This window comes from Oryza brachyantha, chromosome 10 (assembly GCF_000231095.2).
Source record: "Oryza brachyantha chromosome 10, ObraRS2, whole genome shotgun sequence".
NCBI lineage: Eukaryota > Viridiplantae > Streptophyta > Magnoliopsida > Poales > Poaceae > Oryza > Oryza brachyantha.
Genome location: NC_023172.2, coordinates 13,436,689 through 13,462,361, shown reverse-complemented (window position 1 = coordinate 13,462,361; position 25,673 = coordinate 13,436,689). Strand labels below are relative to the sequence as shown.

Below are 25,673 nucleotides of genomic sequence, written 5' to 3'. Positions count from 1 at the left end.
TACACTTACTGGTTGGATTTTTCTTCACAGTTCGTTAGTTTTCCCTAATATCAACTTCCCAACAGGTCCATTCAACACATTTCAATGGCATACGAAACCGACAGCAGATTATACATTTCATGAGAAAAGATGAAATTATGTAAGTGCAGGCCGGAGAAAAAACTCTGCCTTTTCATGAACATATAAAAGTCGGGGCTTCACATGTAGTATGTTTGTGCTGGAGCCGGCTTATCGGCTAAAGCAAATGTCTACTGTCTCCAGAGAGTTTCTACAAATTGCGAGTAGCTACTTTTGTTGACCCCTCCAAACGCAAGAGCGTGCTGCGACGCCAAAAGTTCAAAGCTCTGCTCAAGGTTCGCTCTTCTTTGATATCAGCCTAGAGGTTTTGTGGCTCCAGTAGTAGTACCAAGCTTCCTGTGTTCTTGATCTGCAAAGACATACAGGGTTGAGCAAGCTAGGGAACAGAACGTCTCTGGTTGGGATTGACAAAATAAATAATCTGGCAAGTCAAGAATGAAAAGGAATATGTGTATGGAAACATCGTACAAGAGATGGCTTTCGATGATGGTATATCATATATGTTCAGGTCAGAGCAATTAAGGCACTCATAGAAATGAGGAAATTTAATCCTAGTCCTACAGAATATTACTATTAAACTAGAAACTTATGCAGAAAAATCTTGGAAATAGAAGAGCCAATATGCAATTACACTGGAATACTAGAAGACCTCTCATCTGAACTATCAGATAACACAAAAGAGTAATTCGTCGACAGCCAACACAAAACCAGCAACACTTACTATTCATAGTGATGGTGGGCATGTCATGCAGCCATAGGTGCCATCTTGTTCGTGTTCACAACATAGGCATCAAACTGCTCGCACTAGTCATCTCATATGATGATTCATCTTAACTACCATGTAATTGTGTTATCAGATTCAGTCAAAACTGTTCTTGCAACATTTCCATGATTATTTAGAACTGTACCCAGATAACAAATATGCATAACAGGGTTATAATTATGTATTGATGCCAACCAAGTTTAGTGTAAAGAGGTGTGACAAGATGATGTAGCTAATCACTACTACAGATGCAAAAGGGGTGTATAGTACAATAGCTTGTCCAATACTGCGTTGATGTGATTGCATAACAAGCAATTACCTGGAAAGGACGCTGCTCACTACGAGATCTGCTTATCAGACTGGGCAGCAAAGATCCAGTGATCCTCCGTAAGTAGTTCTTTTCCTCCCACCGGTTGACAGAATGACAGTTCAGCAGTTTACCTGCACAAGAAAGGAATGGGTGTTAACTCAAATGAAGAAAACAATTATATGAACATACAGTTTTATGAAAGATAAAAACATATCACAAAAAAGTTAGCACCTGGAAGGTCCTGCAAAACAATAAAGATTCAGGGTACAAACAAAGAACAAATGAGAAACAAAAAAGACAGTAGAAACGTTAGAAATATAACCTGCAAAAGAGAGAATCATGTAAAATACATAATCAAGTTATATGAAAAGAAAATATAAAGAAGTCACACTTTACCAGCAGCCTGCCAGGCAACGCACTAACAGCCTTGCAGAAATTTCAGTTAGTAAGTACACACACCCCCCGTCTAAGAACCAAGTAATCTTTAACAAATTTACACCATTCATCTAATCAAAGCCTATTCACATAATTGATATGTTGATCATACCAAAATGCACAAGATAAGTAACCAATAGAGTAAAAGGATTGATGTGGTATAGGAAAATAATCTAAGCGATAGCATAAAATGATTATCTGAAAGTACTATGCAATTCAGAATAGGTGGTCCAACCAAAATTACGAGTTACAACAAGGTCCCGTGAATCTCAACTGATACTACATAGACATTTATTCAGTGCATCTAAGGAGTCTCATATCCCTTCATTCATAAGTCTATAGAGAAGGAAGCTCTTATAGTTCCATCCTGTCAAAGAAGGGAGAAAGGAGTCGAAAGAGCGGCATTAGGCGGCTGGGGCAAGAAAAAGACTGGATTCTCGTTATCTCTAGCTCAGGTCCATGCCGTCTCCAACTTGGCTTGGGATCGGAGACACGGCCGAGTAGGACCTCTCGAAAGGGGATGGATGCAGCTGTGCACCACGCCTGCGCTTAAAGGAGCACCCTTCGTTGCTGTCAACTTCATGCTTCCTCCGGATCCCCCTCACCGCCTGCTGCTCCAGCGGCGAGAGCGGGAACAGCTGCCCGCTCACACGGCAGAGCGAGCTGTGGTTGTCGTAGAGGATCCGCTGGTTACAGTTTTTGTCGCAGATGTGCGTGGTTCCGGTCAGTTTGCAACGGTACATGTTGCCAAAGACGTGCTCGTTCTGGCAATTCTTGTCACACTTGTGACTAGGGATTGGCCCTTCAGTGTTAAGAATACTGGACAAGTAAATCACATTGCTGGGCTCAGCAATCACGGATTTGCCAAATACCTCCATTGCACTGCTGCTAAAAAAAACTCTCTTCACAGACCCCCTTTTTCTCTGTGGTTTCGGAGATCAGAAGTTTCTGCAACCCAAAACAAGAATTTCGTTCAGAATTTTGTCTTGGAGCTTTCTGCTTATGACCCACGCTGCGCCAGTACTCGCTGATAGTACTACTGAACTGACGAACGAATAATTTGCACTAACGTAAATTCATACGAGAAAAAAAAAGTACAACAGTAGCTAAATCCTACCAAATCTGTTCGCATTTTGAACCCAAATCGAATTCCGCGACGCCAAACCCTAATTCGAATCACAGATAATACGTCTGGGGGATAAAAACCTCCTCGCTCGTACGAATTATAAAAAGATGAAAAAGAAAAAGTCGTAGATCCCCAATATAAAACTCGTCGCGGATACGAACAAAAGAGCATGACCTCCACAAGTCAACACACCCACCCCCCTTCTCCCCAACCAGAAACCTACCTGCTCCTCTTCCCCCTCCAAGATTTTTACCAGATCTAAACAGTAAAAAAAAATCCCAACCACCTCACGCACCGAAATCCACCCCAATCCCAACCCCCCAACGCCTCCAGATCAAAACCCAAACGCGAATCCCCTCCCACGGAACACCGCAGAAAATCGCAGACCGAAAACCTCACAGGAAAACAGATTCCTCACATGCAGAGGCGAAGAGGGAACTTACCAGTGGAAAAGCTCGGAGGCGAAAGATGGAGGAGGCGCGTGGGACGGGACGGGACCGGATGGACCAGCGGGAGAAGCGGAGCGGAGGACCTCGTCCTCTCTCTCTCTCTCTCTCCCAACGCCGCGTGGACCCGCGAAGCACCAACCTCGAGGGGGGAGCAGCAATGGCGGGGACGAAGAGAGGAGGGCTATTTATAGGATCCGTGGCCCTGGGAAATGACGGAAATGCCCTCGCGTTAGCTCACACGTCGACACGCGGCTCGCGCACTGTCCTTTGTGGCTCGGCTCGGCTCTGGCTCTGGCTTGGCTCGATTTTAGCCGTGGCTCATGGGCTCACCAAAGCAACGAGTCAATCCATTTCGATGTCATTTCGTTCTAATCATGGGGCCGGTGATTGGGACCCACTTGTCGGGCTGCAGTGCTTGCGGATCTTTTGTTTGCGCAACGCCACCAGGGACAAGAATGTCAGTGAGAGGCTTGGGGGGGGGTGGGCTCTTCTCAAGCTCGGCGAATTGCCGTAAAATTTGAATTTTAATTGCGCTCATCGGATATCTTATATTTATGAGAGAACTTCTTGTATGCCACTAAAATTATATCCTGTTTCTTCTATGCCATGTAAAAAATCGAACTTCCCTCTGTGTCATTCATTTAATTTTTTCTTTCTTACGTGCCACTGCGGTTAAGTTTTTCATCCAACTCCGTTAACTTATTTTGCTTACGTTTTTTCTATGCCACTACATGCCAAATGACCCGAAACATACAATTGAAAAATGATATTTTTCGAATAAAATTTGAAATCAAGACAGCAGAATTAAAAATTGATATTTTCGAATAAAATTTGAAAATTGATATTTTTGGATAAATTTGAAAATTGATATTTTCGGATAAATTTGAAATGACCCGCAACATGGAATTGAAAATTTGAAAAATATCTATTTCCGTACTTAGAATTTTTCAGAGATTTTCTGTCACTTTATTTACTCGTTTATTTTTTTCAGAGATTTAAAACCATTTTAGTTTTTGAAATTTTTCAAAAGGTTAAAAAAAGATACCCAGGCTGTGATAGCCAGAGACTGAGGTCAAATATGGCACTTTAGTACTCTTCAAAATAGGAAAAGTGGTATTTTTCAAATTTTCAATTCTATGTTATGAGTCATTTCAAATTTATCTGAAAATATCAATTTTCAAATTTTATTCAAAAATATCGATTTTTAAGTTTGTTGTCTTAATTTCAAATTTTATTCGAAAATATCAATTTTCAATGCTATGTTTCGGGTCATTTGGCATGTAGTGGCATAGAAGGAACGTAAGCAAAATAAGTTAATGGAGATGGATGGAAAAGTTAACGGCAATGGCACTTAAGGAAGAAAAAATTAAGTAAATGGCACATAAGGAAGTTCGATTTTTTTAAAGGGCATAGAAGGAACTGGGTATAATTTCAGTGGCATACAGGGAATTCTCTCTATATTTATGCCTTTTCATATGGTTTATTAGTAATTAAGTAATGATTTAGGACACTTTTTATGTACTTGTCCTTTGTGATTCAAAAGCAAACATCTGAAATAAACTATGATAAAAACACAAAATCAACACCAAAATTAAGTTCTATAATCTAAATTTTGGTTTATAAGCATAAATGTAAATAAATTAATTAATGGAGTGAATGAGCCCACGCTCTTCTTTTCCATCTCCTACATTGACGTTGGTAAGTATAATAAGAGAAGTTATCTTAATCAATAATAATGTGTCATCATGTTAAATAATCGAAACCCAACCTGAGGAGGAGTGAAGTTCCTATAAAATACCCGACCGAAAGAATACCATTCCCTTTTTTAAAAAATATATTTTTCAAAAGTTTCTACTCATAAAACTTAATTTTTCTAATTTCATCATCATCATATTGAAGGCATTACTAGATAATTAAATTTGTAAATGCGAAAAACTTTTAGCCGTACCGAGACCATTCCCATAAAATTAATATTGTTTCTAACCATTTTCGTCCTAAACTATCGAGTGTAAAAAAATCAAATTGCTTGCTCTTGGCTACCCTATGCCACTTTTGTCTCTTGTTAAGATGCTTTCATGTCACAATTCTAAACTGTACTAAAATTTTATTAAAAACATATCCACATATGCATGATATTCACATCCACCGCTACACTATCCGCACTTCCCAGGCCAAACTATTTTCCTTGTAGCCACACACTAGATTGAACTTAGTTCCAAAACTTTGATGCTCGATGTTTTTCTAAATATGTAGGTTGTTAGACTCGTCTTGAAAGGTGAGAGTATTTCAATGGTAAAATGACATAAAATTGATAATTAATGTTATTTACTATTTGAGAGAAAATGTCGATAAATACAAACACATGTATCAAGTTTAGAACTTAAAACTCGAATAGACATATCTACCACAACGAGTCTAACCACCCGGGCCATGCTCAGTTCCCGTTAACCCCACGATTCTTCCTGCTAAGGGCTCCCAACAACTTTATTATCCAGGTATTGTACATGACTTTCCACAAAAAAAAAAAATCATTTACACGAACTACTACAGTACTACTACTGGCATAAGCACGTGTACTATCGTATACCAATGATTGAAAGAACATAACTTAATAGCGTGCAACAAAAAGAATAACCACCGAAAAAAAGAGTAGTTGCTTCACCTTTTGCTAATGGATCCCGATATCATGATATCATCGTTTCCGTTACCCGCACCAACGGGCGTGGTCGTATATTGGTTTCCAATCGAGTGTTAGCTCACCTAACGTCTCCCACTTTTGCACATATTGGTTCAGTTCTAGAAGATTAACAAAAAGCTAGTCTTAGTACAGTCCCCAGACACAGAAAAAGGGATCAAGAAGTGTGTCACAACGATAGTAGATCGGGTGTCACAATCGTTCTTTCAAATGATGTTGTTGACTTCTAGCTATAAATTCCTCCAAGTACGATCAACCGAGTGGTATACACATACCGTCTTCGGCCCAAAACAAATCAATTTTTCAGTTTTTAGATATAATGTTTTACTCTTCGTCTTATTAAAAAATTTACAATCAATAATTTTATTTTTATTAGATGGTAAAATATGAATGGTACTTTATATGTAACTATTTTTTTAAAAATTTTTTAAAAAATTTTCAAATAGGACGGATGGTCAAACGTTCGACAAAAAACCGAAAAGTTGATTTTTTTTTTTTGGGACAGAGGGACTACATTGTAACAGGCCATATGACACAATAGATCAAGATCCAGGAGTGTGAATTAATTAAGTAGAAGGATTCACCTGTTACTTTTAACCAATCACTTAAATTAGTTTTCTATATTAGATTTTTGCGTTCTTTCTCTCTCGAAGGACGCACTACACATGTGAGAGTGAAAGGAGAGGGAATGAGCGATCGTGTTTTAAAGTAGTATACAAAAATCCAGCTCTCAAATCAATGTTCTTTTTTTACACTATAATAATTAATACCACTACCACTCTTTTTCCCCCTAGAGTTGAACAAATTGCATCATTGTGTAAATACTTGTATCACATCTGCATAAAGTTTTCTTATCCACTTCGATCAATTAGCCAACATTTTGACAAGATACAAAATCATCGGTGCTCGATCAAGTGGTGTTTCTACTTCCTCATCCCCTCGGTTAATATTAGGAACCCCATCTTTTGGCTTTTGGGGATAAACGAACTACTTATTAATAGTTAAAAATAATTTATAGGTAAACTTTTTTAGCGATCTAGAAACAGAGGCCGAAAAAGCCAAAAATCAATGGTTATTAAAAAAAATCAAAATTTACATTATAAGCATAACTGAAAAGATTATTACGGCTACCGTCGCTCTTTTTAGGAGGGGTTAAGGATTAGGATGGAGAGACAAAAGAACACCCCTCATTTATGAGCTGCTAACGGCACCAGACCTCGAACCCTATATAAAGACAACGAAAGGTTTTTTTTTTTATTGGAAGGAGACAACGAAAGGTTAATAGTATCCATCTCATCTGGACTGTAATATCCATTAAAGTAAACGCCGAGTTTATATTGAACTAACAAATGAGCAGTCCATTTCAAAGAGCAGGTTGTGACTTTCTTTTCCCCCGGGAGATTCCTAGAAAGACAGAAGTACTCCACTTGACAGTGTGTCTCGTTTGCTTGATTGATTAATCTTCGGAAAGATTTCGTTCACACGCAGCAAAGCTCAACAACGCTCACGCAGGGGAAAGTGGAGCCGAGCCGAGCTGAGCCAGCAAGGTATGCGGCTCGGTCGACAGCGAATGGGTCAGGCTCAATCACTTGGGCCCCTACAAGTGTACGGGCGCCACCTGTAATCCCCACGTGATGGGTTCGATCGGCGGCAAGCAACGTTGTTATTCCCCGCCAAAATATTCTGGCCTATTACATCATCGGCGCGACGCTGGCTATGTGCCGCTGTGCGGTGGGGCCAGTGGCACTCGGCCAAGAGGATGGCCCACCTGTCATTGGCTGTGTACTCCCTATGTCCCAAAATAAACTAATTTTTCATTTTTTACATACAATTTCAACTTTTTTGTGATTCATATTTTTGTTTTTATCAGATGATAAATTATGAATAGTACTTTACGTGTGACTATTTTTTTTAATTTCCTAAAAATTTTTCAAATAAAACGGATGGTCAAACTTTAGACACGAAAATCAGAGAATTGGTTTTTTTTGAGACAGAGGAGTAAAGGACAGCACCACCAATACCGGTTAGGTAGGTTGACGTGGTTTAAATAATGAAGATAATTATTTCAAGATTAATAAGAGCAAGGCTAATAGTATAGCCAACAAGCTGGCTATAAGATTTTTTATAGTCTTCTTTTAGCCCACCCATATACTAGATAGCTCTACATCATTAATACATGACCCACATATCACTCTCACAGAGTTTCTTGGTTCCTGTGCCCGAGTTGGCTACAAGCTTACAGCCTGCGTACACTCTCTCTCATCCCCTCTCTCCTTCACATAAGCATATAGCCAGCTTATAGCCTGATATTATACTTGCTCTAATACTGGTAGTGCTAGTTGTAGGCCGTTCAATTTCGCAAAAGTTGGTTAGCAACACGGAAAACGATAAACGTAATTAGCACATGATTAATTAAGTATTACTTATTAAAAATTTGAAAAATGGAGTTATTTGGTTTTTAGAATAATTTCTATATAGAAAATTTTTGCACGAAATACATCATTTACTAGTTTGAAAAGCATGCTAACGAAAAACGAGATGAAATTTAGCCTCACCGGCTGAATCGAACGCTGCCGTATATAACTGACTCTGTGACCATGTAAACAAATATGATGACATAGAAAAAGAAAATGGAAGAAAGAAAAATAGTTGTTAGAATCGAAATCTTATAATTTATTAAGAAAATTTTATTACATGTGATAAATAATAAAAAGAAAGAAGAGTAATAAAAAATATTTTGTTGTATTAATAAAGAAAGAGTCAATCCTAGGCTTCACCTTTAAACATACCCTAATATAAGTAATTTTAGCTTTTAATATTTCTAAAATAGAAGAGATTTTGCAATCCTAAAATAGTATTTTTATTTCTCATATATAATTTGTACTTTTGATATTGTCTTACTTTTAATAAAATAACATAATACTCTCTCCTTTTTTTATATTACATCGTTAACTTTTGAATCTATATTTGACCATTAGTCTTATTTAAATTTTTTATCAAATATATAAAATTATAGGTCATACTAAAAATTTCTATAATAATAAATCATATTATAATAAAATACATAGAAATAAAAGGCAACAGCGTTACATATACTATAGGAAGGGAGTATAATTCAAGTAGGACAAGGATAGTGCTAGATTAGTGGCGTGGAGGCGGGGCCCACCTGCAGAGCACGCGCCGCACATTGGATGCGAACCGCGAGGGATGCGGACTCGTTTTATATTTATCCCCGTCAAGTCCACGCGCCCGCAGTTCACGCGTGTTGTCGTTATCCACAGATGCGCGGCAACTCCGTCGGATCGGGATCTGACGGCTGCGATAAACAGTCTTATCCCTTGCGAGTTGCGAGACGGTGAGATTCGAGAGGGAGTGCAGAGAAATGCAGAAAACGACTTCAAAGAGAGCAGCACAGAAATTCCTAGGATCAGAGCAGAGGAAGATGGCGAGAGGGGAACGGAACAAATTAAAACAATCCAGTACGGTGGTCTGTGGGGTGGATTGAACAGCATAGCACATGGATAGGTGACCATGTCAAAATCTCAAGAAGTTCACCTTATACAATCATCCATCCATTAAGTAGATCGACCGAGGGGGGCATTTTGTTGTAAGGTCAATCTCAATGCATGATTTATGAGAATGTCATGTATATTAAATATGATGTTACATCAATAAAATTGTTGACTTGACATAGTTATTAAATGAGAAAGTTTCATGAGATGAGAGAGGAGTTTCATCCCCATAAAGCTAATCTGACTCGGTTAACTAGTTTACTGTTTTGATAACTATGCTATGAAACTATGTATTAAGATCGGCCTAAAAGTATCAGTATGCTTGAAAGGTATTTTCAGGGTAACCATTTATAAGCCAGAGACATAGTGACCCCAAAAAGAAATCTAGATTAAGACTTTTATACTTCTTATTATTCCCTCTATTTTAAAGTATAGCTGCCTTTAAAATAGTGCCAAGCTAAACATTTTATACGTTGACTACGAATAAAAAATATCAAAAAGATGAATCATGTAAAAATGATGTTGCTAGATTTATCATTAAACATATTATCATAATATACAACTTATTATATACAAAATAACTTATTTTTGCTTAGGTCGAAAAAATCTGAAGATAAATGAGATGCTCCTACATGTGAGAGATGCTTATAAAAACGGGGCGCCGACAATAGCGGGCACCCACCACTTACCACATTACCCATTGAGGAAGAGAGCACATGGATATCCACGGAATCACAGCAGCTTACTGTGGCTTATCCGGACCCCGGTTTGCTTCAGAAATTGAGAGTTGATGGGAAGAAACAAAAGATGGAGCCTAGAGTAAATGTCACTGTCATTCTTTAACTGTTAGAGAAGAACGGTCGTTCAAGAAACTTCAAGTTTGAACCCAGATGGATTTACATGGTTCTTCTACAAAATTGATCAAAATTATGAGGCAGGGTCGCAGGTAGGGATGAAAACGGGGCGGATATTTCCCGCCTGCCTGCCCGCCCGCCCGCCCATATTAATTCGGAACAAATTCGGGTCAGATATTCGGGTACCCGGTAATTTACGCGGATTCGGAGCCGAATCCGGGTAATTTTTTGCAGATACGAGTTCGGGTTCGGAAGGACAATATCTGACGGATACGGATTATCTGGGATGTATCGTGGATACTATCCGAATAATATCCGATTTAACATTTGCTTATTTCGGCCCATAAAGCTTCAAGGCCCAACACAAATACACAACACAGAAACACAACCTAACCCAACACACGCAGCATCACGGAGTCACGGGACGGCGTCACGCTGCTCACACACGCACGCGACATGGGCACACTGTGACACGGCCACACGACGATATCGGCAGATCGGCTCATCTCCTCCCAGCTCCCGCACTGCCGCACACAGGCCACCGCCGCCAGCCTCTGTCTGGCCTCCGCCTCCTGTCGGCTGCCTCGAGCGTCTGCCCTCCGGTCTGGCGTCCGCGTCTCCCCGCCAAGGCGACGTCCGGCGGCCGCCTCCCGATTCGCATAAATATTCGTACCCGTAAGTATTCGTATCTGTTTGGTACATATTTATATCGTATTTGTACCCGTATTATCTGTGATTGTATCCGTATTCGATAATATCCGTATTAGATCCGAACCCGATTGCAAAATGTGGGTTAGGATATGGGAAAGGTGAAATCCGACCGAACCCGACCCGTTTTCACACCTAGTCGCAGGGAAACTACTGCAATTGCATGGCTATATATGACTAGATGTGTAGCAAAAATGAGGATTCGGCAGAGTAAAGTGATGTAACTGAATAAAACAAGGTATACATACTTATCTCTGCGAATGCAGGTGGTAGGTAGCGCAGCCGTTCTATCTGGAGATCCTCTTCTGAATCTTGACATCTTTGAGTTTTAGTTTGAGCTTCATTATACCAGCTTGGACTTGCACTTCGTTTTTCGACGAGTCTATTTTTACAACAGTAGCTTCGTTCCTGAGCTTAGGAACATAAACTAAATCTCCAACTTCTGGAACCCCACCATCTTCATCTAAGCAAAAAGGAACGGAACAGAACAGAAGAGACCGACAAATTTAGATTGTTTTGAAATTGCATGGGCATTATAAATTATATGCTACGCATAATTGCTTATGCTATCTTACCTCCAGTTGTTGCAGCCATGCTGATGTTTGCGTTCTGTGCCTTTTCGACAGGAGTGCTCGTCGGCTCAGGGCCCTTCAATCCCTCAGGTTTGTTGTTCTCCACAGCCTTCTCTTCTTCAAGTGCTCTTTTGGCTATTGCAGATTCACGGAACTGCTGAAACTTCTTACGTATAATAGAACGAGCCATAACGGCATACTCTGAAATTACTCTCGCCTTTCTTTTTCTTTGAGCAGAAGTGTGGTCTATAATGTTCTTCTGTGCCTCTTCCAGGTTATTATGAAGCTCCTTGGATTGCCTGGTCACATCAATTAGCACATGCATAATTAACTATGAAAAGTTCAACCCGATCAGTAGGACAAATACTAATTCTGCTGAGTTAAATGTGATAGACTGATAGTTGAATGAACACCCATCTAACCTAATACATCAGAAATGATCTAAAATCCTATGTGGTGGAACTAAAAATTCACTCAAAAAGGAAGTTCAACATATAGTATTATACCATTATAGATGAAACTCATGATTGAACATAACTTAGAATCAATTATCACAGAGTACTTTTTTCGAACTCAAAAGGTGGTATGTCACATTATATCCAAACAAGAATGTGTTGGGTGGGTAAGAGAATTGCAGCATTCTCAACATAAAGTGCAAAAATCTATGTGGAGAATTTCTCACTTAAGATAATACTGTGCCTCTTGAAGATGATGTTGATATTGTTGCTTGAAGTTTTCCATGTCCAGTATCAACTGCAAAGAAACTTTTTTTCAAAACAAGTGCAAAACCTTGTTCCATTTCCCATTAATGGAAAATAGAACCAGCTGCAAAGAAAACTTGGATGAACTTAGGGTAGTGAGGAAAATATCAACCCATATAGGTGATCCTGTTGAACTTACCGCATTTATCTCTGCACCAGCTGTTCCGAGTAACTGTCGTGAGCTTTCTATTATGTCCGAGGGCAAGCCAAGTCTTTCAGCAATATTGATTGCATTTGAACGTCCTACACGTGTAACATACTATGAGTTACATCTGTAACAAAATACGAGAACATAAGAATTTCAAGAGTGAAACAAGAGCAATCTTTATAGCACAGACAACAGTTCAGGCACTTGTTTACCATAACTATATAAAGTTATTCAGCTAGTTTGACTTGTTCCAGCAAAGAAAGTTTGTACCAAATATTGCAAGCATAATTTATTGCCCGCTGAGTGCTTCACTATAAATCAAGAAGTTTAAGAAATGATAGGAAAAATAGCATGGGATCTTTTTCAGCATAGCATTAATCCTTAGAGCAGAAAGACTTGCAGCATTCCATGCCGCAGGAGCATGAAAGACAAACAGGATGGGCAGTGTTTAGTCATGCTAAATAACGCATAGCATAAACAATGGAATCAGCCATAGATAATCCAGGTGAAGAGGTTGGCCACCTTTTAAGGAATGGATTTTATAAGTAGAAAATCCACATAAAGAAAAGTTATAAGAATCTTGTAACTGCCCAAGCAAATATCAACATTCCATGGTTGATTAAAGAGAACAGATAGCAACCTGGTATTCCCCAAAGAATCCGAAATGTGGGCTTTAGATTGTCTTCATCGAATTCCATGCACGCATTCTCAAATGAATCATTGCTGAAAGTATTTACAATAATGAGTCATGTTTTGATATATGTAACCGACTAATTGTTAACAACCAACAACCAAACCATACTAGCTGCACACAAAATGCACTTCTATGCAATAAATTGTTCATTTCATATACAGTTTGCATTAGAATCAACCTGATTTGTTATGAGTTCCAACATTGTTGATAGAATCATATCATCAACGTTGTCATACATATTACATGTTTTAGTGGTTCAATTACTTTCATTTAGAGATTCATTTTCAACATAAAATTGGAGAATTGTTTTCCAAAAACCATAAAATCAATTTATAAAATAAAACATGAAAACTGAACTAGTAGAAAGGAAAAGACTCAGTTATGCTCATTACTGACCTATATTTTAATGTTTTAAGTTCTCCATGATGAGTTGTTGCTAGAGTAAGAAAGGAACCAGCTTCAGCAAAAGATTCCAAAAGAGACATCCCCAAAGCAGCACCTTCAAGTGGATTTGTCCCAGCGCCAACCTAAACAGGAAACAAGGATGCATTACCAACTTATTTTGAGGAATGGGCAAAAGTTTAGTGAACATCCATTGTAGACTACAATATAGCAAGAGCATTCTGGTCATGAATTACACAGTATAACATTCCACATTGTATTGTTTGGGATATTTGTGTGTTAAAAACATTGCACAGATGCAGCATCTTTTTTTTTTTTTGGCAAATATGCAAGAAGTTGCTTGAAGTGCAGAAGTCTCAAAACCACAAACGCAGCTCCTAGGCATTGACACACTTGCACATTGAACCAGAAAATTAGCCAGCATCTGTTAATGACATGCCCTTACACAAACCGGGTGTGGAGCATGCTGCGAGGCTGGATCAACGTGGTCTTTCCCCTTCTGGAAGACCTGGACCTAGCCACCGTCATTTGGTGGCTGCTGTGAAGGACGTTGTTCAGACCGAGCTACAGGAACTGTTTGACACGCTACTCATACTAGTCTGCTGGCTCATATGGAGCAAGGTCAGCGGCACAGCTGTTCAACGACATCAGAGAAGAGATAGTTGTTTGGAGAAAAGCGGAAATCTTCTCTATGTGGTCTCTGGTAGAACTAAGAGGGTGAGTTTACTTGTATTGGTCTAAGGTGAGGTTGCTCACCTAGCCTCGACAACTTTTCTGTCGATACTGTCACATGTAAACTATTCCCCTAAGTCTTAAAAAAAATTTGGTTGGCCAATCTTCGGCCGACCCAGCTAAAAAATAAAAATAACCAGGGAAAAAAGTGCTGATGAAGATATGGAGGTTACAAGCCACAAGAAGTAATAAAAAACAACAATGAAAAGATGAATGGATCATCCTCCTCTCTGAAGATACAACTGCAACTGAGACAATAATTGCAATCTGCAGTCTTTGGCAGCAATTATTATATGGAGAAAAAAAAGGGAAGTTGATAGTTGGAAGAGGAAGCAGGAAAGTACACCCAATGCTTGCTAAAGACCAAAAAAGAAGTATCAAGAGTTCAAGCCAGTGAATAAATTACTAACCTCATCCAAAAGGACCAAGGACTGTGAAGTTGACTCTGCACGAATGGCCTGATAAAGGGTCAGCAGTAGTCATGCCACTAGCTAGCAATTTAGGAAGCTACAGAAATGAATAATTTATTAAGATAACTGCTAAAACACACTCCGTTCTGCTTCAGATGCCCAGAAAATGTGGAGAGTGATTGTGTCAAAGACTGTTCATCTCCAATGTCAGCATAAACAGCATTGAACCATGGGATTTTTACTGGTTCAGAAGCTAGAATGTATAAACCTGTAGCAGAACAGGCAAAGTTATGCAAGATATTCTGGTTAGAACATCCAGGACTGAAAATAAGAAGTACAAAGTATACCCCCGGTTTTATGCCAAAAGTTCATACTATAAAAATGTCACAATCAATCAAACCATATAAAAATTATAGATACGGAAAGCTTATGAGAGTACAAAACAGATAAACAGTAGGAAACGATCACCAAGTAACAGTGAAACAAGCTGCCCTTAATAATTCCAATACCTATTTTAGACATTAACGATGCCAGACCAACGGTCTTCAAGCTGATTGTTTTGCCCCCTGTGTTTGGGCCAGTTATAACCAATACAGTAGTTTCTTCAGCAATGAAAAAATCTACTGGTACTGGATGGTATTTCTCCAGCTGGGAGACCTGAAAACTGGAGCATATATTATCCAATGATACTACCAGTAATCAATGTTTAACCCCAAGTGAGAACTAACCTTAATTTTCATTAAGTCGAGGTCTGATGCCAGTTGATCTTCTTCTACAATGTCTTGTCCATATATCCTCCTCCTCCGGATTTCCTAAAAATATGTAGAAAAATGAGAATTAGTCTATGGCTAAATATTGAGAAGTAACAGATTACAATAGCACATGTTATGCTCTGGGAGAAAATATTATATCCAGAAGCAAACACAACATGTATCCCAGTTCAGAATACATCATCTGCTACTCTCATTTTTTTTTTCTTTGCCAAAGATACAAGTAGAATAAAATGGATGAATCTAGAAACTCACTGCTGTAGCACTTGCTACATCCTTTTTCGCGTGATGCAGATTTTCTTGGTGCTGTTGGAGCAACAACGGATGGTACGCATTTGGCATGTACAGTTTCCATTGCTGCTTAGAGAGGTGAGCTGAGGAAGTTGTGCTGATAGACCCACCTGTAGCAGTACTGACTGTTCCATTTACGAGGTTTGGTAAATAGAGGTCAGGATATGTACCGTCATATGCTATACTATATTTTGCACGAGCTGCAACCTGCAAGATAAGCTAACATATTCAATCAAATAAATTTTGCGCAATAACTATTTTCAATACGAAATATTTAATAAAGAAACACCTTATCAAGTTCAACTGTTGCTTGCAGCAAACTCTGAATATTATCAAGATCAAGTAAAATCTGCAGACAAAAATATAAAGCGCGTCTAAGAAAACTTCAAGTAACAAAACCAAATTAAACAAGTGCTCAAACCTTATCAGTCAATTTTGATAAAGCATCCAGTTCAGCTTTAGCCACTAGAGCTCTTGCTTCCTGCAGCTCATCATTCAGTGGAACAGCAACAATTGGTTCTACCATACTTCCAGCATCTGAACCACTAAAATGCAAATGGATCTTTTGTTCAAAATATATTATTTAATGGTACAATTAAACTCCCAGTATCTTTGAAGATCCACACCATTTTAAAGAATAAATCAGTAGCTAATTCCCATAAAGCATGAGTATTAAAATTCATATTTGCTATAATTTAGGAGTCTTAGCAATGTATCCTAATAAAAGAAACATATAGATATAGGAGTTAAAGAGGAAAATCGTTATTTCTTAAGGAGCATATGGCATACCTGGAGAGTAGTAATCCATCAAAAGGTGAAGACTTGTCCCCTGTTACTTTTATGCAGCATCTTCCATTTACAATGCATACCTCCTAGAGAAAAGCAATAGTTTGTGCTTTATTGCAATGAAGCTTATTGGCAATAAGTGGGTTGCATGAAACAATACCGACACGGAAGCTTCATTCTCAGAATTTCGCATTAACTTGTCCATAAGCTGATACAACTGAAAAGGCAACAACATTTAAATATTTAGACTCAACTCTCAATAGCAGACAATCAACTATCAATAGCAATATTTCCATCAATAAATACCTCTAGATTGAAAAAAACGTAGTAACTAGTTTTAAATTACTCGATAGACTTAAAACAAGGACGATTTCTCCTAAACTTATACTATACAGTTTCATAGTTTATGGACCATGTAACATCTTTCTACAAGCATGTAACCACATACCCTGCTCTCTAGGACCTGGACTTGCTCTCGATATCGTCTTAGCTCAGGGCTCTGAAAAGGAACAATTCGTTTAGTTATAAGTGTATATTACAGATGAAATATCATTCACTACGGCCTTAAAAAAGTGCATAGGTAAAAAGACAAAAGAATAGGGGCAGAATTACACAGAAATGTATATTTATAGACAAGTGTCAAGTGTCGGTAGGAATATTAGAATGAAATGCAATGACTTGTCATTCATACAGTTTTAGTGCCATTCAATGCTATGAAGGAAGAAGAGAGAACATGTTAACGTTTAGGATGCCATATTGCTTGGTCGCAAACAATTTCAAATCTGCATGGCTGCATCTACCTGCCTAGTGCTTAATAGTGATAAATATTTATCTCCTCATAATAAAGAAGATGCTCATGACTCTGCAAACTGAAATGCTTATCAAAACTAGTATCACATAAACAAGAATCAAAAGTAGAATCAGGGTGCAAGGACCAAACTGCAGTATCTTTCACGGAGCCATCATCATCTATTACATCCTGTACTGATTTCACTAGTGATTTATTAATTACCGCATCTAGAATCTGCAGGAGAGAAGAAGAATTCAGCATGCTGCACTGGCGTGAATAGTTTATGATAGATGAAAAAAAAAGGAAATAGAAAAAACTGATAGGTCCTTACCGTTCCTGTAAGAGTCATCAATCGTTCATGTGAGTCCTCGTCTTGCTTCATAGCAGCTTTGATAATTACTTGCAATGATTCAATAAAGAGCATCAGGCTAACAATGGCCACTGCTTCCTGACCTTTTATCACAGCACCTCCAGAGATACCATGTATCGCTGATTCTACCTTCACTTAAACAGAAAATTACAGCTCTACACGGTTGGCATGTAAGTATGTAGAGCAAAACGAGATAAAAGGAACAATGCTATAAATCGGGCATGAAGATAAATAAACAGGCTGGGGTTATTTTGCATGCATTGTTCAGTAGCTCTACACAGTTGGCATGTAAGTATGTAAAGCAAAACGAGATAAAAGGAACAATGCTATAAATCAAGCATGAAGATAAATAAACAGGCAGGGGTTATTTTGCATGCATTGTTCAGTAAAGAAATTTACTTCAAGTAGACGTCGGCATAGCAATTCTTAAAAAAATGTAAGCATATCAAAGCCAACGTATCCATAGTGACTTAGACGTATGAGTGTATAGTGAGCATATAGTTCACTGACTAAGATGCATAATAACAGTGCAAAGACATCGTACTGTGGACATTAATTAGTACTAGTATCAATTACTATCAATCAAATAGAAATGATGCATTATTCCAGCTCTAGTGTTACTATACTCGTCACTCGATCATGATTATTGTCGATTATTAGCAGCATGCAATTAGAACATCTATAGAGAAACAGAAATTGTTTCCGTGAAATTGAGTCCTCACCGCGACGGTATCCAACCCCGAGAAATCCATCCCTCCACCGGCGCTGTCAATCAGCCGCACCGCCGCCTCGGTCTCCTGGAGCAGCCTCCGGCTCTGCTCATAGCTCACGTCCTCCACCTCCCACAGCTGCGCCTGCACCCAACAACCCAAGCCGAAATCCCTCGTCAGAGGCGAACCCCGTGTCACACCCCGCCGTGAGCCCGTGGTCGGGCGACGGGAATGGCAACGGCTCCGGAATGGGGGTTCGGTGGTGGGGTCGGAGCAGAGCACGTACCTTGGTGGCCTCCCGGCCGTGGGCGGTGCCAGCGAAGGAGGCGACCGCGTCGCAGACCTTGCCCCACTCGAGGAGGCGGAGGCTGCGGGCGGAGGGCGACGCGTCCGTGACCGGGACCGGGAGGGCGCGGAGGCGGACGACGACGAGGCGGTGGCGGCAGCGGCGCGCGCGGAGGTGGAGCCGGGAAGTGGACGACGAGTGGGGAGGAGAAGGCGAGGCGAGCGGGGAGAGCGTGGCGGTGGAGAGGCGAACCATTGGGAAGACGGCGGCGGGGACGGCGCGGCGAGGTGATCCGTAGGAGGAAATGGCGCCGGACCACCGCCGGTGCGTTTGGATAGAGGGAATGGACGGTTTTCCGCCTTCAAGATACCATGTTTACGCCTTCGATGCAGGTTTGGCGTAAAACCAGTGTATGGGCCGGAGACCTGCCTGTGATCGGTATGGGCCGGAGACCTGCCTGTGATCGGTATGGGCCGGAGACCTGCCTGTGATCGGTATGGGCCGGAGACCTGCCTGTGATCGGTATGGGCCGGTAGGGGAATAGTAATTTGGGCCTCCTCCTCTGGAAAAACGTAATGTGGGTTTCCTGTAAATTAGCCTTGCTCACTGCAAAATGTGTAGCACAATTGTTCTTGTTGGTGAATGAAAAATGTTCTAAAGTGTTTTGGAATTTCAGGATGGATCAAAATTTCAAGTGGTTATTGCTATGTCTTGAGGCCCGGCATTTTCTAAGGCCATTCTCAATAGCTTCTTTCATTTCACAGTTTCTAATTGTGACACGTCACGTTTCAATTTTGTTCAATGAAATGAAAGAGACTATTGAACGATGCTCTTTTATTTCACAATTTCATAGATTTGGTAGAGCATTAAATTTATGCATGCTAGTGTGAATAAATGTGTCATACAAATTACAGATGAAAATATTATTTGGTATTAATTGACTTTCATTCAGCTTTCATTTGCTTGGAAACAACACCACTAGCCTTTCACTAGGACGAAGAGTTTTCTTCTCTTTCCTAATTAAATGCTTGTCATGTTATAAAAAAATATGATGTGACACCTAATTATTGTCAAATGAAAGAGCCGTTGAGAATGGTCTAATTGTGTATTTTGGATTTTCGGTTGTACGCTTCTCAAACTATTAAATGTTACAGCTTTATAAAAGTTAATTTATTTGTTTACACCCTTCAATAGATATACAGAATAAGATAATCCATCGGTTTCAGTTGTATGAAACAAGCAGAGTCCACTAGATTCTAAAAGCAGTTTTTGTAACCTACCATTCTTTAACTTTGATTAACTAACATGTAAACTCTATAATAAACGGTTCACATGCCAGTAATCCCAACAAATACCTATTTTCCGTGAAGTTTTTGTCTGCATGTATATGTTCTCCCGTTTTCTCAAGTTCAGTTTACCGAAATCTCATGTCTCAGTTCGCATCTAAACCTTCTTGAGAAACTCCTCTCAAGCAACGCTTACCATTAAACACGTTTGCATGCAAGTTTAATTGCAGTAACTTTGCCAAAGTTCAGTTGCAATTAATCCCAAAGAAATGTTAGTGACAAGTTACAGCAACACGCTAGCTATAAGTTCGTAGCGTCGCATCGACAATTCATCGTGTAAGAAGCTAACAACGGCGGCGGAATGCACGCTCGACGTACTCCGCCGACGCTCCTCCTCCTCCTCCTCTCACTGTGCTCAATGGCGGTGCCACTGCTCTCGCCGGCGGCGTCAGCCTACAGTCCCGGCAGTGGCGGCGGTGGAGACGGATGGGTCGTAGGCTTGCCCGCCGACGCACCGAGCGCCGCGGCGGCAACACCCGGCCGAGGGGGAGGGGGCACGGACACGGAGTACGGTGCCGCCTCTGACGCGGTCGCTGCGGTGGCGACGGCGACGGCGGTGAACAGGTTCAGGCCGCGGCACGATTCTGCGCTCAGCCCGGACGCGAAGCGGGCGCTCGAGCACGAGGCACGCTGCGGGCCGCGCGTCCCGGTGCGGCGCGCCTTCCCGTGGCCGGAGTGGAAGCCGAACTGCCTCGGCGGCGGCGGCGACCCCGAGCCGCCGGCCGCGCTGCTCCGGCGTCCCTGGGATGAGCCGTAGCAGTAGAGATCCACCCCGCGCGTGTCATGATCCATCGACATGCGTAGTAATAAAAATGATTAAAATCGCCAATTAAAAGGATACAAATTACAAAACTCAAGCAAACCATGGTCTCTAGTATATGTCTTTATACGGCCATTTCGTTATTTTTTTCAATTATCAAACTGTCAACATATTGCATCATAAACGAGATATAGTCACGAAAAAAAATATCAGGGGGATGTTTTAAAAATACTCCAAGTTATCCTTGTTTTCTGTGACTATCTAAAGTTTAAAGTTTGAAGTTTTCAACTAATGATTGATTTAACTAGTGATTGATTTAATGACATATGTATTATGTGTCATGCATTTTATCTGCTTATATTCGTATTTGAGATCTTTTTATGTAATGTTAATTTTATAGCTATTGATACTATATTATAAGAAATTATGTTAAAGGATAAGGTTGAAGTCTTGAAGACCATGTAAAAAAAGATATACCTTATATATTCAACTAGATAGAGTATATGGTTATAAAAAACTCTAATAAAATTCGACGACAAGTCAGCAGTCACATTCCATTTTCGTAGTATCATGTTTTTGCTACATATGCCGGTGGTTGTAGCTAATTAGCCCACGTGTATAAGGGCAGCTCCAGCATCGTTAGTTCTAACAGGGTGCCAGGAGGGGAGAGAGAACCAGTTGAGGTGCAATACGTCGGAGGAGTGGTGCTAAGTTAAGAATGTTTTGGCATCTTCGCTAGATTTAGTATCTAATTTAAGGGTTAGAAAATTATTTGTCTGCTCTTGGTCTACCTGCCCGTGAGAAGTGATGGAGGGGTGAATCAGTGAAATGAACTTCTTTATTTCTCGTAGTTCTCGCCGGATGATGTTAGTACATTGGAGAGAAAAGAATAAATTAGCGCTATTAGTACTGGGCAGACTTCAGCTTCGTTCCAGCGAACAAACGCTAAAGCTGCTCTATGAGGTTCATTTTTGGAATAAGAGGTTCAATTTGAATAGCTTGTGCCACTCAGCTTTACTGTTTCCTGTACAGTGTTTTATTATTATCTCTGGAATTTTCTGACTCAGCATAAAGCAAAGGAAAATATCTTTCTTGAAACACTGTGCAGTACATGCAATCGGCCAAATTTGAATTGATATGCGCTGCGTAAATGTGTTACTTTTCTACAAATATGTTTGACTGTTGTTCTGGTTTTTGTTTCCGTCTGGATTTCGCTCAGAAAAAATAACCCATAAAAATATTGTTTTTAAAAATCTGAATAATGTTTTTTTCTAAAAAAATACTTATACTGCAATGAGATGTTGATGCACACAGTATTATTTTTGCGAAGATTGTATATAGCATTGATGCCTTGATAAAATAATCTCCTAAATAGTTATTTCAGTACCTACGTTCATTTCCAAATTATGTGTTCTCTAATATAATAAGTTACAATAACTTTATTTCTGAATTATGTATTCTCTAACATAATAAGTTACAATAACTTACACGTGGATTCCACACTCCTACAGATCTACATATTTCCAACCTCTTGCTCTTCTCGCCTTCCACTACAGACTACTCCTACATCTGCATTTTACGAGCAATTTTAATATTCTTAAGAAGGTAGAGGTATCACTCTTTCTAAGTAAAATTTGGTACTTCTTGGTACCTTATATTTCAAGTAAAATTTGGTATCTCTTGGTATCTTATATATTAGAAGGTACCAAATTTTACATAAAAAACAATGATACCTTATGTTCCCTGCTCAAGGATAGGAAAAATGCTCGCATTTTGCATGCTGCATTTGCTCGAGCATTTCTTGCAAATTAACCGATACAAAAGCGTCGAATTGCAACTTTCTAACAATGTGCATGGCAACCAATACCAAACCACAAGTGCAGCCTAGCTTCATCATCTCATCCAGCGCCAGTGATGAGGACTCAAGCTAAGCACAGCTGGTGAACAGAGGGATCGATATGCAAGTTGCCTGACGATATTTTGGCCCGTTCTCGAGTAACCCAACATGAATGTGATTGCATCCTCAGAAAAAAAAAAGCGACGACGATGACATAAAGAGAGCAAGCGATGTGCAGCCTGCTCGTGATCCGTCCCAGATAGCTGGAATTCGTCGTCCCAATGGGTCTGCACCTGAAGATACACTGCCATGGCAAGTTCAGCCAGCAAGTTGCAGCAATAAACGAGCTGGAATTCATTCGTTCATTCGTTCATCCATTCTTATCTGGTCCCAGCTATCTCCATCCCATGCCCCATGACAAGCTGAGCTGATTTATGAGCCAAAGATGTTCTGCACATGATTTGCATTTCCTGCAAGCTGCTTGGCAACAACTTGCAGCGAATTAAGATCGTCTGCAGTACTGCCCACTTGCAGCAGCACAAGGCTATCGTTGCAGGGTAGTAGAGCATAATGTATGGCCGGTCACATCGCTGCACTGCTCTGCAGTGGTAACTCAATGGCGTCTGAACTCTGAACAGCCAAAAATTTCTTTCAGATAAACTTGTTCACAGCAGACAGCTTCGTCTCCGGTGTACACTGCTCCATGTCGACCGGGAGCAGCGTGATGCTGTTCTGCTTTTCGCGCCGTAGCCGCCGGCGACGAGCAGGTGGGCCCAGAGAAGAAACGGAGCGAGTTGCCAGGGAAAGGTTTTCACACCATAATATTCGTTCACATTTATGTTTATAAAAGTTAAAATTAAAATTTTAACTTTAAAGTTGATTCTATAGTTTTTTATTGAAGTTTATTTTCAGTATTAATTTTTATATCGCTAAGATTACGTATATAAAAGTTTTATTCACATACTATTATATATTCTTTATAAATATATGTTTAACTTTTTTAAAATAAAAAAACCCAAACAATATATCCTTTTGGCACGGATCGATGACAACAGCGGTGACGGCGACGGCAGAAGGAACCGTACAGCACCATTGATTCGGTCCCCCACGAGTCCACGACCCTGAAAATCTGTCTGCAAATCTCGCCGTTTCTGTTCGTTCGTTCTGTAGCCCGTGTGATTGCCCAGCAGCCGTCGTCAGTTTGGCATAACTGCAAACATGTATGAGCACGCATCACGGTCTACACGTATCTCCGATCTTCAAGGAGGGTGAGAAGGTTCAGTGAAGCTGATATTCGGAAGCACAGCCCACAGTAAAACTAAAAATAGTACGGATCACACGATTATATACTACCTCCGTCACTAAATATTTAACGCCGTTGATTTTTTTATACGTATTTGACTATTCGTCTTATTCAAAAAAAGTCAAATATGTAAAACTATATATATGCATAAAATTATATTTAATAATACACGGAATAATATAAAAATAATTAATAATTATGTAATTTTTTAAATAGGACGAATGGTTAAACGTGTATAAAAAATCAACGGCGTCAAATATTTAGGGATGAAGGGAGTATGTAATTTCCGTACTATTAATATGTTATCACGAGAGGACGACGCGCGACGACGGCCCGAATCGCCACGTACAGCGCCCGCCACACACAGGCCGATCCATGCGATCAGCTCGCTCGCATCCGTTGCCGCTAGCTTACTCTCGCGCGACGCATGCAACATGTACACCCCGACGCGTTCCGCCGCCGCCCCGGCCTTATCCTATAAATCCCTCCCCACCCCCGCGCGCGCGTACGTCGCACACAAAAACAAAAACTCGTACGTACACCACGCGAAGCACGTAGTCATGGCACGCATTAGCCTCTCGTTGCTTCTCGCCGTCGCGTGCTGCTGCTGCCTCGCCGTCGCCGCCGTCGTTTCCGCGGGGAGGCCGGCGCCGGCGGCGTCGACGAAGGCCGCCGACGCCGACGCCGACGCGGGCCCCAGCAGCTTCGTGAGGACGTGGTGCGCGGGGACGGCGTACCCGGCGCTGTGCGGCGCGACGCTGGCGCCGTACGCGGCGGCGGTAGGGGAGAGCCCCGCGCGGCTGGCGTGGGCGGCGCTGACGGTGACGCTGGCCGGCGCCCGCAACGCGACGTCGGCGATGAGGTCGATGGCGGCGGGGGCCGGCGGCCGCCTCCCGCCGGCGGCGGCGCAGGCGGCCGGGGACTGCGTCAGCATGCTCGGCGACGGCGAGGACGCGCTGCGGCAGTGCGTCGACGCCATGGCCCGCGTCGGCGAGCAGGAAGGGCGGCGCGAGGCGGCGCGGCAGGTGAGGTTCGAGGTGGACAGCGTGCTGACGTGGGCCAGCGCGGCGCTCACCGACGGCGACATGTGCATGGAAGGGTTCAAGGGCGAGGCCGCCGGCGGCGGCGGCACCAGGGAGGCCGTCCGCGGCCACGTCATGGGCCTCGTCCACCTCACCGCCAACGCGCTCGCCATCGTCAACACCATGTCCAAGCATATGACGCCATGATTAAGTACACACAGCCATGGACGTACGTACGTCGCGAACTCGCCATACGCATATATACAGTATGTTTTGTACGTATGTATACCGTCGTAAAACATCATGTTTCGTATGCACATATATATACACGAATACACTTGTATAAATGCATTTGTTCCTTGTGTATACATCCACTGTGAAAAACTATAGTCCTCGTCTTTTCACTTATGCTTATAAGCTAAAATTTAAATTTTTAACCTTATCTAAGTTTATTTTTTAGTCAATGACTTTTAGATTATTAAGAGTACGCATATAAAAATTTTATTTATAATTTATTTTTTGTTTTCAAATATGTCATTTGATTTTTTTTATAAAAAATCCAAACAATAACCCTCCGTGCTAGTACCAAACTGTAGTTTAATCTGTCGTTAAAGAAGAAAGTGAAAGACGAACGTTGCGAGGAATCACGGGCTAATTGTCGTGCAATGACATCATCGAAAAACGAAATTGTCTTGTAATGGATCCATGTCCGTACATGTAATTTATTTATTAGCAAAGTGATTATATAGGTCC

The 25,673-nt window shown here is 40.8% G+C and overlaps 2 protein-coding genes across 9 annotated transcripts; one reads left to right on the top strand and one right to left on the bottom strand.

Moving 5' to 3' along the window:
• Positions 1 to 85: 85 nt before the first annotated feature.
• On the bottom strand, positions 86 to 18,952 carry LOC102721483 (endonuclease MutS2). 8 transcript variants are annotated; one of them, XR_001551278.2, is made up of 23 exons: positions 18,653 to 18,952; positions 18,379 to 18,510; positions 17,618 to 17,785; positions 17,437 to 17,520; positions 16,945 to 16,995; positions 16,657 to 16,713; positions 16,500 to 16,582; positions 16,132 to 16,255; positions 16,000 to 16,059; positions 15,675 to 15,917; positions 15,378 to 15,461; positions 15,159 to 15,306; positions 14,790 to 14,917; positions 14,650 to 14,697; positions 13,502 to 13,632; positions 13,052 to 13,134; positions 12,403 to 12,506; positions 12,185 to 12,255; positions 11,506 to 11,801; positions 11,179 to 11,393; positions 1,161 to 1,282; positions 800 to 912; positions 86 to 427 (listed from the first exon to the last, which is right to left on the bottom strand). XR_001551278.2 is itself a non-coding variant. In XM_015841856.2 (21 exons), exons 1-20 carry the CDS (start codon positions 18,905 to 18,907, stop codon positions 11,218 to 11,220), a joined length of 2,526 nt encoding a protein of 841 aa, XP_015697342.1. In that variant the 5' UTR covers positions 18,908 to 18,952; the 3' UTR covers positions 5,925 to 5,957; positions 11,179 to 11,217. The 8 variants fall into 8 exon arrangements, 4 of the variants coding, with proteins under 4 accessions (XP_015697342.1, XP_015697338.1, XP_015697340.1 ...); XR_001551277.2 differs by lacking the exon at positions 800 to 912; XR_001551279.1 differs by lacking the exons at positions 800 to 912; positions 18,653 to 18,952 and having other exon boundaries at positions 17,618 to 17,781; positions 18,379 to 18,459.
• Positions 18,953 to 24,394: 5,442 nt separating this feature from the next.
• On the top strand, positions 24,395 to 25,331 carry LOC121055580 (21 kDa protein-like). The gene has a single exon (XM_040528400.1). The coding sequence runs from the start codon at positions 24,459 to 24,461 to the stop codon at positions 25,125 to 25,127; it is 669 nt and encodes a 222-aa protein (XP_040384334.1). The 5' UTR covers positions 24,395 to 24,458; the 3' UTR covers positions 25,128 to 25,331.
• Positions 25,332 to 25,673: the final 342 nt, after the last annotated feature.

What these genes read in the sequence shown, in the direction of transcription:
- LOC102721483 (XM_015841856.2), bottom strand. Translation starts at nt 18,907, where the DNA reads ATGGTTCGCCTCTCCACCGCCACGCTCTCCCCGCTCGCCTCGCCTTCT. An exon ending in ATCGTTAATGTCTAAAATAG is followed by an intron (nt 14,918 to 15,158) that starts GTATTGGAATTA and finishes GTTCTGCTACAG; the next exon opens with GTTTATACATTCTAGCTTCT. An exon ending in CTGGTGCAGAGATAAATGCG is followed by an intron (nt 12,256 to 12,402) that starts GTAAGTTCAACA and finishes GTTTCTTTGCAG; the next exon opens with TTGATACTGGACATGGAAAA.
- LOC121055580 (XM_040528400.1), top strand. Translation starts at nt 24,459, where the DNA reads ATGGCACGCATTAGCCTCTCGTTGCTTCTCGCCGTCGCGTGCTGCTGC.